The sequence below is a fragment of the Anolis carolinensis genome, chromosome 1, assembly GCF_035594765.1.
Source record: "Anolis carolinensis isolate JA03-04 chromosome 1, rAnoCar3.1.pri, whole genome shotgun sequence".
Classification (NCBI taxonomy): Eukaryota; Metazoa; Chordata; class Lepidosauria; order Squamata; family Dactyloidae; genus Anolis; species Anolis carolinensis.
In genome coordinates this window covers 121,184,879-121,202,385 of record NC_085841.1, presented here as the reverse complement: position 1 = coordinate 121,202,385, position 17,507 = coordinate 121,184,879, and the positions used below count along the sequence as shown (strand labels likewise).

At 41.0% G+C, this 17,507-nt stretch overlaps 1 protein-coding gene across 4 annotated transcripts in view; it reads left to right on the top strand.

Annotated features, from left to right (window-relative positions):
- Positions 1-17,507, top strand: part of senp6 (SUMO specific peptidase 6) — a 105,201-nt gene that overhangs the window by 64,095 nt on the left and 23,599 nt on the right. For 3 of the 4 annotated variants that reach the window (XM_008122070.3, XM_008122062.3, XM_008122055.3), the window contains 5 exons: positions 2,478-2,511; positions 4,395-4,580; positions 14,530-14,756; positions 15,802-15,908; positions 15,990-16,106. In XM_008122070.3, coding sequence (XP_008120277.1) covers positions 2,478-2,511; positions 4,395-4,580; positions 14,530-14,756; positions 15,802-15,908; positions 15,990-16,106 — 671 coding nt within the window. The remainder of the gene's footprint in view (positions 1-2,477; positions 2,512-4,394; positions 4,581-14,529; positions 14,757-15,801; positions 15,909-15,989; positions 16,107-17,507) is intronic. The other variant, XM_008122066.3, reaches the window with a different exon arrangement.

The following is a 17,507-nucleotide window of genomic DNA, read 5'->3' as shown; positions in this document are numbered from 1 at the left end:
TGTAAAATGGTGCCAGAGTTCAAGGAGAGAAAGAAGGAGAAACAAATAGCCAGATGCAAATAGAGCTAGGATGACTGTGTATGTAATGCAGCTACAGTAGAGTCTCACTTATCCAAGCTAAACAGGCCGGCAGAAGCTTGGATAAGCGAATATCTTGGATAATAAGGAGGATTAAAGAAAAGCCTATTAAACATCAAATTAGGTTATGATTTTACAAATTAAGCACCAAAACATCATGTTATACAACAAATTTGACGGAAAACGTAGTTCAATACGCAGTAATGTTATGTTGTAATTACTAGGCTTGTCCGATTGATGGAAAAAATGTTTCAATTCTCATTTCTAAAGTAGGGGGTGCCGGATCTTCGATATAGAAATTATTTCTTAATTTTTCACCCAAAATTTTCGGATATTTCCGAAAATTTGTAATGTTTCTAAAATGGCGGACGCGCATGCGCAATTGCCAAAAAACAGGAAAACGGGGGGGGACTTTTCTGGGGGTCTCCCGCCCTCATTTCTTGAGCTATTCTCATCAAATTTGGTACAGTGGGAGAACACATTCCACACTGTTTGCTCAACAAATTGCAGAATGTTTCCTGTCTCCTATGATTTTTGGCGAATTTTCATAACTTTTTATAATACACTATTTTTCAATATTTGAAGAAACCTGTTCCTGGTTTGAAAGTCTTATTTCCTGTTCAATTGGGTTCTTATCACTGTAAAAGTCCCTCTTCTACTTGTGTAGACTTTGGATTAGAAATGCAGCACACGCCAAGCAATGCCTTGGCAGGAGTGCCACTGTCCTTTGGAAACTATAAATTGCCTTTGAACCTTTTGATCAATGGTGCCACTGGCTGACCTTGTGACTGCAAAAATGAAACTCTGACTGAGGACTTTGGATTAGAAATGCAGCACACGCCAAACAATGCCTTGTCAGGAGTGCCACTGTCCTTTGGAAACTATAAATTGCTGTGGACCCTCTATTGAATCAAATCAATGTCTGACTTTGTGATTGCAGAAATAAAACTCAGCCCAAGGCTTGGGAATAGAAATGGAGCGTGAGGGAAGCAATGCCTTGGCGGGTGCCCCACGTCCTTTGGAAACTATTTCTTCCAATGTACCCTTTAGGTTTGAAAACAATGTGTGTCTTTGTGATTGCTGCAATAACACTCAGCCCGGGGGCTTGGGATTACAAACGGAATGGGAGGGAAGCAATGCACTTGCAGGAACGCAGACGTCCTTTGGAAACTATTATTTTCAAGCCCCCCCCCCCCCTTTCAGGATTGCAAAGAAGGGCTGATGTGGTGATTGCTAAATTCCAAAAAAGAAAACAAAGGCAAAAGGTCTCCCTCAGGAGTAGATGGAAAGCACCCCAAGCTCAGCACTAGCAGATGTCCTTTGGAAAAAAAAAGTTTCCTAAAGCCAGCCACAGCAAGGACTCTGCCCCAAGCCCCCAGCCAATTTCCCCCCCAAAAAACACAATATCGAACCAGCAACAACAGAAACACTCTACCCCCAGTCACTTAGCCCTCTCTCCCCCAAGCAAGCAAGCAGCTTCCCAGCGCGCGCGAAACACCCTCTCTCCTCGGTATCCCAACCCAGAATGGCTTGGCTCAGTTGGGGAGGGGATTTTTATAGAGATCCTCCACGTGGACGCGGAGGACGCTAGCCCCCACCTTTTTCAGCCATCGTGGAAGTCTCTGATTGGCCAGGGAGTGGTAGCCATGTTAGGCTGCGCTAGGCTCCCATTCATGTTAGGTTGCAGAAACAAAACAAAAAATTTTTAAAAAAATTTAAAAAAATATTTAAAAAACAATTTTGGAAGGAAAACATTTAACGAAAATTTTAAGAAACAATTAGAGAATGGGCCAACGATGGTTCGAATTACATTGCCAGTTGCGCCCAGGGAAAACGTTTCAATACTTGTTTCAAAAAACGAGAACAATCCGAAATAATTACGAAACGAGAAACATAATGAATATTTGGACAACCCTCGTAATTACTGTATTTACAAATTTAGCACCAAAATATGAGTATATTGAAAACATTGACTACAAAAATGGCTTGGATAATCCAGAGGCTTGGATAAGTGAGACTCTACTGTATCTAGAGATGCAAATAAGAGCAGCTACTGATGCAAATTCAATCAGTGCACTTAACTTAAAACAAAATACAACACAATGGATACATTTTAATGGACATTTTCTGTTAGTGTTCACTGCTTTCTGGTAGTAATGTAAAAAGAAAATTACTCTTCTTCTGAAGGCTTGAAATTTTTCACAGAAACAAGGACTCCTTGTACAAGTGAAACATCTTTGCGTGCAATCTTTATTATGACTGCATGACAGATGAGATATTGGTGATCAATATTATACAGGTGTAATACTTATGATTATTTTAATTTACATTAAAAATGTATAGGTTGAGAAGGCTGTCACTGACAAATTATGTAAATTCAACAATAATTTGTTTTTCAGTTTTGCCTGGACTATATCAAGATAAATTTGGAAGGTTAGTAATTTTCTTCCTTCTCCATTTGCTTATGCCTGTAATAGTTAAGTCTTGTGTTTTGTGACTATTTTAGTCCCTCTTCCAATGTGATTTTTCTTTTTGAAGTAAGGACCCCAATTAACAGCTTTATATATTGATGATAGAAGCGGTGAAGCAGTTCTAACGTGGGCCGGCAATAGTAGAATGAGCCTCCTTCATGACAGTAAATTACCACCATCATTTAATAGCGGCCTATGGAAGCGTGGTTATAACCCTGATCTGATTTTTGTAAATGAAAGCATAATCCACCAATGCATTAAAAGGGTATTAAACCCGATACCTAATACTCAGCACAGACCAATATGCTGCATAGCATATGCAGCTGTAAGACCAAAAAGTGTCCCATTCCGCAGAAAATATAACTTCAATAAAGCTAACTGGACAAAGTTTACAGAGACCTTGGAAGTAGCTATTTCTGATATAGAACCTTCTATAGAAGGCTACGATCTGTTTGTAGAAGCTGTGAAAAGATCCTCGAGGCTCTCAATCCTTAGAGGCTGTCGCACAAGCTACCTACCAGGCCTAAATGAAGAATCGCTAAATCAGCTACAGGAATATCTCAGAATATTTCAAGAGAATCCATACTATATGTGACTATAGCAGCAGGCCAAAAACTATCTACAGCCATAGCTAATGCTAAGAAAGACGGCTGGATAGAGCTGCTTGAGAACCTTGAAATGTCCAAGAATAGCCGAAAAGCATGGCAATTGCTGAGATGCCTGGATAGTGACCCTCTGGTCAACTATGGACACGCAAACGTAACACCAGACCAGATAGCTCACCAGATAATTCAGAATGGGAAAACCAACTGCAGCAGAGTAAAGATGAAAATCAACAGGGTGCCAGAACTTGAAACCCACCAGTTGTCATCTCCTCTAAACCTGAAAGAACTCAGAGAAGCTATCAAGCGATGTAAAACTAGTAAAGCACCTGGCCTAGATTTCTTAATGATGGAGCAAATCAAACACTTGGAGTCCAAAAACTGGCTTTTGAAATTCTACAATCAATGCTTGGCACACAAACAGATTCCCAAAGTATGGAGGAAAACTAAGATCATTGCCATTATAAAACCTGGTAAAGATGCCTCCAATGCCAGGAACTACCGACCAATCTCTCTCTTATGTCATCTATATAAAGTATATGAGAGGATGCTATTAAATCGATTAGGACCTGTCATCGAACCTAAGCTTATTGCACAACAAGCAGGTTTTAGACCAGGGAAAAACTGTACAGGTCAAATTCTTCATCTGACGGAGCATTATCAAGGAAGGCTATGAGAAAGGCTGCATTACAGGACCAGTTTCTGTGGACCTTACGGCAGCCTATGACACGGTGCAACATAGAAAAATGCTGCATAAAGTCTACCATATCACCTGGGACTTTGACTTTACAAAAACTGTCCAGACCCTCCTGGAAAACCGCAGCTTTTATGTGGAGTTTCAGGGCAGGAAAAGTAGGTGGAAGAGGCAAAATAATGGTTTACCCCAAGGAAGCAGTCTTGCACCAACCTTCATCTTCACGAACAATCAGCCACAACCACCACTCACAAAGAGCTTTATATATGCTGATGACTTTGGCCTTACAACACAAGCAAAGGGTTTTGAAACAGTTGAAAGCCAGCTCACTAATGCCTTGAAAGATCTCTCCAGCTACTATAAAGAGAACCACCTGAAGCCTAACCCTGCCAAGACACAAGTGTGTGCTTGCTTCCCTTTGCTGGGGATATATTACTTTACAACACTTAAAAGCAACAGCAAATTTATAAGACTCTTTGTTTCTTTATGAAAAAAGTCATCTTTGTATATATAATACAATAGTAACTGATATATTTTTGCATTTTCCAGAGTCAGAAAATGATACTAGGGAGATTAATTTAAAAACCTCTGAACTTACAAAATGTGAATGGTGTGGGGTACGCAAGTTACCTGTAGTTTTCCTGCAAACTATACCTGCAGCCTGCCAAACCCTGAGATCCCATCTGAAGATGAATAAGGAGAAAGATAATGTTTGGTATGACTGTAAAGGAGCAAGTAAGTGAATGATTTTGAACATGGGTGAACATTTTGAACATTTACAGACTGATCAATAGTAGAAAATACTCTATGACTAAACTTACCAAGGGTCTGGAGAACAAGCCCTATGAGGAATGGCTTAAAGAGCTGGACATGTTTAGCCTGAAGACGAGAAGGCTGAGAGGAGACATGATAGCCATGTACAAATATGTGAGGGGAAGTCATAGGGAGGAGGGAGAAAGCTTGTTTTCTGCTGCCCTGGAGACTACGATGCCAAACAATGGCTTTAAACTACAGGAAAGATTTCACCTTCCTCACTGTGAGAGCTGTTAGGCAGTGGAACTCTCTGCCCTGGAGTGTACTGGAGACTTTTAAACAGAGGCTGGATGGCCATCTATGATGATAACAGATGATAATCTGTTAGATGACTCCTTTCCTCTTACTCCAGCGGAGATAGGCTCCTCCTTTAAACAATCAAGTATTGCTGGTGATTTCCTATCTCAGGACAGCTGACTATCCCCTTTAATGGGCAACCTCAATCAGTCAACTCTCCAGGGGGAAGAGGGTTTCCACAGGCAGGATCTCATTGAGGTGGTTTGGGGGAGAAGGAAGAACGGTCACTTTCGACCCAGGGAGAAGCGCAACAGAGTTTTTGCGACCCTGGAGAGGAATAGGTGTGGTAGTCTTCAGGACAGACCTCCCAGCCTTAAGGTCCTGCTTTTGAACGCCAGATCCGTCAACGGTAAAACAGCTGTTATCCAGGATTTGATCCTGGATGAGGGGGCGGATCTGGCATGCATCACCGAGACGTGGTTGGACGAGCAGGGTGGTGTGAATCTCACCCAGCTGTGCCCACCAGGTTTCGGGGTGCATCAGCAGGCCAGGGCTGGGGGGCGGGGAGGAGGAGTCGCGGTGATCTTTTGGCAGTCCATCGCCCTGATCAGATGCGCTGTTCCGCAGTCTCCGAGGTTTGCGTGTGTCTTCCTGAAGGTGGGAGCCCGAGACTGCTTGGGGATTCTGCTGGTGTACCGTCCACCCCGCGACCCAGCAGTCTCTGTCCGAGCTAGCAGAAGTAGTCTCCAATTCGGCCCTGGTCTCCCAACAACTCATAGTTTTGGGGGACTTTAACATTCATGCCGAGACCACTTTGACAGGTGCAGCTCAGGATTTCATGGTTGCCATGACGACCATGGGGCTGACTCAAGTTATATCTGGGCCCACACATCAAGCGGGACACACGTTGGACCTTGTTTTTATTGTGGACGGTGGGACAGTCAGTGGAAGAGCAAACTATTCTTCCATTGTCATGGTCTGACCATCATCTGATCTGTTTAAGTTTCGCCGTGGCTTCTAACCTCCGCAGTGGTGGTGGACCCATTAAGATGGTCCGCCCCAGGAGGCTGATGGATCCGGATGGACTTCTGAGGTCTCTTGGGGATCTTCCTGTTCTGGAGACTGGTGATCCTGTCGATGTCCTGACTGATCGTTATAACAGCGAGTTGGCAAGGGCACTTGACACGATCGCTCCCGAACGTCCCCTCTCGCTGCGTAGAGTCACGTCGACTCCTTGGTTCACTGAGGAGCTGGCTATGATGAAGCGTGTGAGGAGGGGACTAGAGTGCATCTGGAGGAAATCTCAGGATGTGTCTGACCAAGCACGGGCTAAAGCCGCTATTAAGGCTTACTCCGTGGCTCTGCGAGCAGCCAGGAAAGTTTTCACGACTGCCCGCATAGCGTCTGCAGCCAACAGGCCATCGGAGTTGTTCCGAGTTGTTGGGGAGCTCCTGCGGCCTCCTGAGACCCAGGGGCTTCCTGATGACTTGGCAACTCGGTGCAGCGATTTCGCGCACCATTTTGCAGGCAAAGTTGCTCAGATATGTCATGAGTTGGACTCCAGCTTAACTGTAGTTCCAGCGGAGGTAACCGAGGTACCTGTCTGTTCGATCTTATGGGATTCTTTCCGGCTTGTTCTTCCTGATGACGTGGAGGGGATTCTTGGGTCTGTGAGGGCGACCACTTGCGCTCTGGATCCTTGCCCATCTTGGCTGGTTAAGCTAGCCAAAGATGGGTTGTTGGGTTGGTTTATGGCTATTATTAATGCCTCCCTGGTCCAGGGGTCAGTTCCATCCTGCTTTAAGCAGGCGGTGGTAAAACCGCTATTAAAAAAGACCTCCTTAGACCCATCTGTATGTAGCAGCTACGGACCAATTTCCAGCCTCCCATTTTTGGGCAAGGTTCTAGAGCGGGTGGTTGCCACGCAGCTCCAGGAGTTCCTCGATGACACTGATTTTCTGGACCGCTCACAGTCTGGTTTTAGGCCTGGGCACAGTACTGAGACGGCTTTGGTCGCCTTGGTGGATGACCTCCGCAGGGAGCTGGACAGGGGGAGTGTGACCCTGCTGGTTCTCCTGGACATCTCAGCGGCTTTCGATACCATCAACCATGGTATCCTTCTGGGGAGGCTCTCTGGGATGGGGCTCGGTGGCACGGTTCTGCAGTGGCTCCAGTCCTTCCTGGAGGGCCGTTCCCAGATGGTGAAGCTGGGGGATACCTGCTCGGACCCCTGGCCATTGACCTGTGGGTCCCGCAAGGGTCTATCCTATCCCCCATGCTATTTAACATCTACATGAAACCGCTGGGAGAGGTCATCCGGAGTTTTGGAGGGCGTTGCCATCTCTACACAGATGACACGCAAATCCACTACTCGTTTCCATCTGAATCCAAGAAAGCCCCTCGGATGCTGAACCAGTGCCTGGCCGCTGTGGCGGACTGGATGAGGAGGAACAAGCTGAGGATCAATCCTGACAAGACAGAGGCTCTCCTGGTCAGTCGCTCGTCTGATCGGGGTATTGGGTGGCAACCTGTGCTGGACGGGGTTGCACTCCCCCTGAAATCACAGGTCCGCAGTTTGGGGGTCCTCCTGGATTCAGCATTGACGCTTGAGGCTCAGGTGTCGGCGGTGGCCGGGAGGGCTTTCGCACAACTCAAACTTGTGCGCCAACTGCGACCATACCTCGTGAAGTCTGATTTGACCACGGTGGTCCATGCCCTAGTTACCTCTAGACTGGACTACTGTAATGCACTCTACGTGGGGCTTCCCTTGAAGACGGCTCGGAAATTACAACTGGTCCAACGCTCGGCTGCCAGATTAATAATGGGGGCGAGTTACAGGGAGAGATCTACTCCCCTGTTTAAGGAGCTCCACTGGCTGCCGTTCACTTTCCGATCCCAATTCAAGGTGCAGACCATCATTTATAAAGCCCTAAACGGTTTGGGACCCACCTACCTTCGTGACCGTATCTCCTACCATAAACCTGCCCGATCTCTTCGATCATCAGGGGAGGCCCTCCTGTCGCCACTGCCTGTATCCCAGACCCGCCTGGTGGGAACAAGGGAGAGGGCCTTTTCTGCTGTGGCCCCCCGTTTATGGAACTCACTGCCCATCGAAATTAGGCAAGCCCCCACTCTTTTAGCCTTCAGGAAAGATTTAAAAACCTGGCTTTTCCGATGTGCTTTCGGAGAGTAACTATTACACACTTCTTTTGTTACTCCCCCATCATCTACCCTCTAGATTGTTTTTATCTTATGTCCCTGGTCTCCGTGATTGTATTCTTATCCTTTTCTCACCCCAAGTTTTAATTAAGTGTCTCATGCGGCCCGCCCTGTTTTATATATATATATATATATATATATATATATATATATATATATATATATATATATTGTGTTGCAGTGTATATGATTATTTATTGTATTGTTTAATTGTATTGTGAGTTCACCCTAACATACAAACAAAGACATACAAACGTATTACACACAACAGACCCTGCACGCGCCCAAAACCCCTATTCTACACAAAATAAAACCCCTTCCCCACAGCCTTGCACCCTTCACCATGACTTCCAACCCTGAAGCACTATGAAGCCTTTAAGTCAATTTATCTATCTTTGTTAATAGTAACCCTAAATTCTAATGGAACTCCTCTATATTACTGACTCTCAATTCAGATATGCTATGGCCAACTTCCATGTTTCTAAAAAGTCCTCATTACTTTTGTTCCTCCTATTATTGGTAATTTTGGCCATTAGCATATATTCCCCACATTCTTTCCCTCCAATCCTTTTTAGTTAAACCTTTTTCCCCTTTCCAGTCTTTGGCTATGGTCAATCTTGCTGCAGCAAAGCTATATTGGTATATTTCTTGGTCCTTTTGGTTGTTGTTTTCTCTATGTAAACCTAATAGACACAATCCTGGGCTTTTTTAAATCTTATTATGTAGCATTTCATTTGTCTCTTTAATTACCTTGTTCCAAAATGCCTGTATGGTCACACAAGTCCATCACATATGGATGAAAGTCCCTTTCTGTTTCCTACACCTCCAGCAAATACCTTGTTGTGATTTATCTATTTTTGCCAATGTTGCTGGGGTGATGTAACATCTATAAAACATTTTATATTGATTCTCCCTAATTGATCCAGATAATGTGAATTTAAATGCTTTGTTCCATAGGTACTCCCAGCAATCTAATTCTATTGGCCTACCTAGGTCCTTGGCTCAGGATATCATTACTGTCTTGACTGTGTTGTCCTCCATATTGTAACTTAATATGTATTTGTTTAATCTGGAGATTAACCCTTTGTTTCCCTTTTCCCATATTCTTTCCAGTTCTGATTTTTCAGTTGCGAAACCTACCAGATATCTTTTTTATATATTTCATGCAATTGGTGATATCGAAACCAATCATTAATCTCCAATTCTTCCCGCCCTTTTAATTTCCATTCTTCATTTTCTCTAATAAGGTATTTTTTATATGTTCTTGTTTCTACACTTAAGGCTGGTCTTGTAACTGCTTCTAGTGGCCTCAGCCAAAGGGGTGTTTTTTGGTTCCATACCTTTTCTGTATTTTTTTCAAATGTCTAATAGTCCCCCTCTAATTATATGTTTATTAAAGTCTTTATTTAATTTGTGTCCATCATACCACACATATGTGTGCCAGCCGAATCTTAATTCATATCCTTCCAAATCTAATAGGGTCTTGTTTTCTAATTTTATCCATTCCTTCATCCAGGACAGTGCTGCAGCCTCGTAATAGGTCCTTAGATCGGGTAAGCTTAGCTCCCCCTCATCCTTTAAGTAAAGGTAAAGGTTTCCCCTGACGTTAAGTCCAGTCGTGACCGTCTCTATCGTCAATTAAATTTTGGTATGCTATCCTTGCTATTTTTCCTGTCCAAATAACATTCGTAATCTCTCTTTTCCATTTCTCAAATTTTTTTATTCCTTTAATAATGGGTATATTTTGAAACAGGAATAGCATTTTGGGGAGTACCATCATCTTTATTACTGCAATTCTGCCCATCCATGTTAGTGGGATTGTTTGCCCTCTAGTAAGATCTTTTTTTAATGTCTTCCCATGTTTTGACATAATTATCCTGAAATAAATTGGTATTTTTGTTTGTGATCCATATACCTAGATATTTTACTTTCAGAATCATCTCACAGTCTGCTGCGGCCTCCAGTTTCTTACAGCTTTTAGCATCTGTATTTTTTACTAAAAACAGATTTTTCCTTGTTTATAATGAATCCTGATATGTCACCATATCTTTGAATAATGTCCAATACTTTTTTAATACTTTGTAGTGGGTTAGTTAGGATACAGACTATATCGTCTGCATAAGCCCTAATTTTTAGTTCTTGGCCACTGATCTTTAAACCAGTAATTTCCTTCTCTTCTCTTATTCTGACATTTAAGATTTCCAGACCCATAATAAATAATAGTGGGGACAACGGGCAGCCTTGTCTAGTCCCTTTTTGTATGTCAATGTAATCTGATAGTTGCCCATTGATTTTTAACCTTGCTCTTTGATTAGTGTATATAGCCCCTACTGCCCTTTTGAATTGGTGGCCAACTTCAAATTTTTCTAGCACTTTTTGTAAATAATCCCATCTGACATGGTCAAAGGCTTTTTCTGCATCAATAAAGAACAATGCCAAATCTCTATTTGGGTCTTTTTCTGCTACTGCCAAGGTGTTCAATATCAGTCTGATGTTTTGGTTTACTTGCCTTCCTGGGAGAAACCCCACCTGATCTTTATGAATTATCTGTGCTAGAGCTTGCTTAATTCTATTTGCCAATATAGTGGCAAATATTTCGTAATCACAGTTCAGCAATGATATTGGTCTATAATTTTTAATTAAGTCTAAATCTTTATCCTGTTTAGGGACTAAAACAATTATGGATTCCTTCCAAGATTCTGGAAGTTCCCTATTTTTCAAGACCAAATTAATCACTGACACCAACTGTGGTACTAGCTCTTCCTTAAATGTTTTATAGTATAGGGTCGAAAGTCCATCTGCCCCAGGGGACTTATTTACTTTAGCCATATTTATTGTCCTGATTACTTCCTCTGGTGTGATTTGTTTGTCTAAGTCGACTTTCATTGCTTCTGAAATTTGTTTTAAGTTTGTCTCCTCTACATACTGGGAGTTCTTTTGTATAAGTTGGCATAGTATTCTTTGAATAGTTTTTGTATTTGTTGTGAGTTGGTGACAATTTCCCCTTTATTTTTTATCCTCATTATCAATGGTTTTTTCTTTGCATCTTTTATTTGCCAAGCTAATAATTTCCCTGGTTTGTTTGCATTTTCAAAAAAGTTGTATCTATTATACATAACTTTCCTTTCTATTTCACTAGCAATTAGCTGTTCGTACTGTTGGTGCAATTTTTTTAGTTCCCCTTGTAATCTCGTCTTTGTACCTTTTTCTTTTTCTATTTCTAATTCCTTTGTCCTGATTTTTGATAACAACTCCAGTTGGGCCTTATTTTTTCCTTTGTACCAGATCGAGTTTTGTTGTATCAATAACCCTCTAATTACTGCTTTACCAGCATCCCAGACCATTCCCTCCTTCATTTCTTCTTTAGCATTGTCCTTATAGTAATTATTAATTCCCATTGTAATTTTTTCCCTATGTGACTTGATTTTCAAAATATAATCATTCATTCTCCAGGCTCTGTTTCTTTTGTATCCCACTCTTAATTTCATTAATATCGGATTATGGGCGGTTAATACTCTAGGTAATAATTCGATCTTCTCTGTTTTACCCACTAGTTCCTTAGTGCCAAATATCAGGTCAATTCTTGAGGATGTGCCATGTCTATGTGAATAGTATGAATACTCTTTCCTTGTTGGATTGTGGACTCTCCAGATATAAAGTTCCCAATACTGAATTTCCCTTAGGAAGGATCCTGGGAATCGGCCTTCCTTCCTGTCCTTTTTAACTTTACTATCTCTATCCTCTTTGGGCACCATAACTCCATTGAAATCCCCCATCCATAACATTTCCTTTTCACCATATTCTGCTAATATACGTGTCAATTTTTTATAGAATAGTTTTTGTTTGTTTGGTGCGTACACTCCAACTAATAGTACAGGGTTTTTTTTTGTATATATACTTTAATTATTAATATTCTACCATCCTCATCACAGAATATTTTCTCTGGTGCCAGATCTTTTTTTATATAGAATAGTACTCCATTGGTCTTTTTACTGTTACATGCTGTGAATAAATGGCCCAACCTTTCTCTTTTTAACTATCCTTTTGACTATCCTTGTATATCAGATGTGTCTCAACCAAACACACTATGTCTAATTGGATTTTCTGCATGAAATGAACCACTTTCTTACGTTTATATCCATTATTCAAACCGTTAATGTTACAAGACATAATTTTTAAATTTTGTACAGACATTTAAATCTACTCAACCCCATCCCCCCACCCTTTTCCCATCCTAGTCAGCAAAAAAAACATTGTATTTCCCAATAATCAGTTCATTACTCTTAATGTCCCTTTATTTGTTAGTCTATTCCCCCACTTTTTTCATCTTCTTCCACTTCTTCAACTTCATCTTTCTCTTCTTTTTCTTCATCCGTCTGGGTGCCTTCTCATTTTCCTCCTGCTCCTTCCGCTTTCGCTCTTTCCTTTCCTATGGCACCCCTTTACCCCTTCTGTGCCCCTGGCTCTCATCGCCTGCAAGCTGTTGTTCTCCCCCCGGAAAGTCCTGGGCATATTTCCTTAGAAACTGTTCAACCTTCCCTGCATCTGTAATAGTGTCTCTTTGACTTATGGTAGAAGGAGACGCCCTTTGGGAAGAGCCAACGAAAGGGGGTGCCTTTGTTCTTCAGTTTAACCACCAGCGGATTGAATTCTTTCCTTTTTCTGAGAAGCCTTCCCGAGATCTCCTTCATCATTAATATTTTCTTTCCCTCAATCACAATTGGGGTTTCATATTGTTTTTTCCGCACTATTTCCTTAAATGTTTTGGCAACAAATTGTACTATACAGTCCCTGGGAGCTTTTTTTGTCTTGCAAAGGCTGAGTTTATTCTGAAACAAGTCGAAATTGAAGCATGAATAATATCCAGATCTTGCTCTTTCAGTAGCCCTGCCAACATATTAGCAATGAAAGAGATGAGACTTTCTCTTTCCAGGCCCTCCTTAAGACCTCGGATCCTCAAAGAACACTCGCAAGCTTTTAGCTCTTGCATTGCTATGGCATCTAAGACCTGTTCATATTGGTCTTCATAGGTTTGACTCTGCTCTTCCAGTCTTTCCACTCTTTTTTTAACAGATTTTTGGTCTTTGTCTAGTTTTGCAATCTTATTGTCCATTTGGTCTTGCCTATTGGCAATTTTTTGTATGTCCTGCTGCAGTGTTCCTATTGTTTGTGTCAGATTTTAAAACATTGCTCTAATCTTAAGGAGGGTTTAACTTTTGAAGTAATTGTAAATATTGTCTTTTTTGTATTTTTGATTTAATCTAATTATTTTGAAAAAATAGAAAATTTGAAGATGTCGGTTGGATTTTTAGAGGGAAAACCAGAAAATTATTTACTGAAAAGATCATCTCAAATTAGGTTTTAGCACTGAGCTAGCTGATAGAAAACTGTATCGTTTCTGCTGTTCAGATGAATAATAATATAAAAATAACTTTATTTTTATACCCCGCCACCATCTCACCGAAGGGACTTGGGGTGGCTTACATGAGGCTAAACCCGAACATAACAGACATAGTAAAACACATCAAATAAAACCAGTCAATAAAAACATATCAATAACAAATCAATAAAACATGGATAGAATAAAAACATGGAAAATGCATAAAAATAACTGGGCCATAAAGTGCATGTATTGAGGAATGAAGTCAAGAAAGGTACCCGAGAATGTTATCACAGATAAGAGACTAAGAATGAGATAAACATGGGAACTATTCCAATTGAAGGAATAGAATAAAGTGCAACAGATAAATATCACCAGGACAAGCCTACAGGGGCGAAAATCATTCACCAAAGGCTTGTTGGAAGAACCAAGTTTTTAAGGTCATCCTAAAAATTAAAAGGGTGGGGGCTTGCCTAATCTCTCTAGGGAGTGAGTTCCAGAGCCGGGGGGCCACCACGGAGAAGGCCCTCTCCCTCGTCCTCACCAGCCACAATTGTGAAGGTGGCAGAAGCGAGAGGAGGGCCTCCCCTGACGAACGAAGAGACCGCGTAGGTTCATAGGGGGAAATGCAGTCACGAAGGTGTTGGGTCCAGAACTGTCATTTTTCTTTTTTTTAAAAAAAAAATCTTTATTGAGGATTTTCATACATTTTTAATAAAATAAATAAAAAGAGGATTGAAGATACTAAGATAAAGAAGAGAAAACAAGAAAAGGAGGCGACAACAGAAGCTAGACCAAAAAGAATGAGAAAAGAAAAAAGAAAAAAAAGAATTAACTGTCATTTTTCTTTAACCATCTTTTTTTTTCATAGGAAGATTTTTTATTATATTGATATCTCTTTGCCATAACCATGTGGTTGTTCATTTCTAGCTACTATTGATCAGTATACAGACCTGACTTGAGAAATCTGAGCCACAAAATACTTTCTCTTTCAGTGCATAATTAACCATAACTTCTTTTCTTTTCTTTTTATAGATCCAGAAGAACAATACATCATTTTAATATTTGAGACAGGCCTGGATGCTCAAGCAAATGCAATATTTGAAAAAATAATTTCTGACATAGGAGTCAGGAACAGTATTTCTAATTTTTTTATGAAAATAACTTTTGAAGAAGCAAACAGCAGGCTTGTGGCCTTCACAAAGTCCTTTGAAGATACTTCAAGAGGGGGGATTGCTCAAAAAGAAGGCAAAGCTAAACATGTACTATTTTTAAAAATATTTAAATTGATATAGAATGAATTGTGATATGCTAATTTACAAATATTAATATACATTTGGGGCAAGTGCAGACAAGAGTTCTTTCTCTTACCCTGGACATTCCACAGATATATAAACCTCATTAATATACATTGTTTGCATCTTCCAGTTAACATTTTTGTTAACAAAAGAAAGTCGGTTTTTTACCTATAAGAATACAAATTGCAAAAGCACGATTACCTTTATTTTAAAATCCAAGATATGAATTTTTCCCATCTTATGGTATTTTCCATTTGGTGTTTTAACTAAAATAATGAAGGTCTCATTGTTTGAAAATTTGAAATATTCCAGAGGGTTTCTTTCTGGGCTTCATAAAACTTGGTTTACATTTTGTTTGAGCCACATCACAAATAAGAATTCTTTTTAATTATTGGTGTACTAACCGTATCCTGATTTATTGTGAAGCTCTAGCATGCAGATCAATTGGCTAGTTAAAAGTGGAAGTGTTTTTCTAGAAGAGAGTAATTGTACCTATACAAAAGTCTATACTCTCAAATCTGCACCAGCTCTAGAGCCTGAAATGAAGGTCTGGCAGCTTTGGAGGTAGTGATTTGCTGTCAGTTAATGCAGTTTGAAAGAGTGTCTGTGTCTGTCTGTTGGACTTATTGCTGGACACCACCTTTCCTTATATTGACAGTTGACACACATCCTTTTCTTTTTCTCTTTGACACAAACTAGCAATGTTTCGCAAGCCAATGGGCATTTTACTTTTCAGCGTTTTAGCATGGCTGTACCACAATTTTAGTAAATGGAATTTAAACTAGATTTCTCTGTGCCAAACTGGAATTTAAGTGGAATAGGGAGAAAATAAAATTGAGGAATGAGTTTCATAAGCCCATTATTGATGGATTGTTATGGCTGAGCCAGCCACTGTGTTTAAATGTGGATCCTGTTTGTTTTAAATAAATGCTTCCTGAAATCCTGTATTGTGTCTTGGAAGAGATTTCAATACTTCATGATTTCACTATTTCATGTTAATTTTTCTAAGGTTGTCTCTGAATCCAAGATGCAGCTGCGAAATTCAACACAGTTTCAGTTTTTTGATGATGATGAAAGCGGAGAGCCCCATACAGTCTTCATTGGTCCTATAGAAAAGTAAGAAGTCTTTTTGCACGTTGTAATTTTTACCCACGTCGTACAAGCTCTGAATGTATTCAGTGTGTTTTTCTTTTGCAGGTTGATAGTTTATCCGCCTCCTCCAGCAAAGGGTGGCATTTCTGTGACTAATGAAGATCTTCATTGCTTAAATGAAGGGGAATTTTTAAACGACGTAATCATTGATTTTTATTTAAAGTAAGTTGTGTTGTATGGAGTCTGATTCACTTAACTAACTGATGGTCATTGAAAAATCCCTCCTATTAAGACTTAATTAAATTATTATTTCAAATTCTTCCATTTTGTACTGGCTTTAAAAACATGTATATTGTGGCATGTTCAATGAATAGCTGATTAATGAAAAACAGTTCCAGGAATATTTAGATTTAGCTAATGTTGCTAAATAAATAATTTAGACCATAAGTATGAAAATCCCACAATTCTGTGGACTATAAAAGACCCTTGTTTTATGCTCCCTCTTCCTTGGGTATTGTTTTAGGCCTAGGAATAGTTCCCCCCCCCCCCCCCCAAAAAAAAAAAAAGTCCTGCAAGCCTGCAATAGCTTTGTAGAACAAATCTATGTGTATGGGTTGGGAGAGTAGTACAGTTCACAAGCCACATTTTCGCCATTCCCTTTCTGACGTCTTCCAAAATTTCATCATATCCCTTCCAAAAATGTATTGCTTTCAAATCTTACCATCAGTTTTGTGGGAAAATATATCATGCAGTAATGGAAACCTCTCTTAGGAAAAATAGTAGTAGAATAAGAAGTTTAAAAGCCCCATTTTTGTTTTCTTGCCTTCCCTTGTCTTAACAACTTTATTATGCATTTCCATGATCCTTTGCTACTGATACAGTAGAGCCCAGATTAACCGAGTTCTAGTTAACTGAGCCTCTGTATTATCCAAGGTGCCGCTGGGGGCGCCCCCTCCCTCTCCTTCTCTCAAGCAAAGGGAGCTCGAGAGAAGGGAGAGGGAGGAGGAAGCGCCCCGTGATTGCTGCTGCAGCAGCGCTCGTGGGCTGCTTCCCAAGGGGCGAGGGCTTGCCGAGGAACGTCTCCCCGGATCTCCCTCGGCCAGGCCCTTGCTGGAGGAAAAAGTTTCCTCCAGCAAGGGCCTGGCCGAGGAAAACTCACGGCATGCTCCTCGTTTCTTAGGGAGAGGCCCTTGCTGGAGCAAGGGCCTATCCCTCTGAGAAATGCGGAGCGTGCTCCAGATTTTCCTTGGCCAGGCCCTTGCTGGAGGAAACTCTTTCCTCCAGCAAGGGCCTGGCCAAGGGAGATCCGGGGAGATGTCCCTCGGCGAGCCTGAGCTCTATTCGAGCAGTTCGGTTATCCGAGATTGGGCCTGCCCCTTTATAACCGGGCCTCTACTGTATAAAGCAGAGACATGTAATGATTTTGGATATAAGGTACACTGTACTAGACTATATAGAGAGGAGGTCTTTTATTGCAGTGGTTCTGTGTATTCCATAGTATGTGTTTCTGTGCGCCGATTATGATGAATAATTCTCTTATTTATTTATTTATTTATTTACAGCATTTATATTCCATCCTTCTCACCCCGAAGGGGACTCTGGGCGGATCACATTACACATATA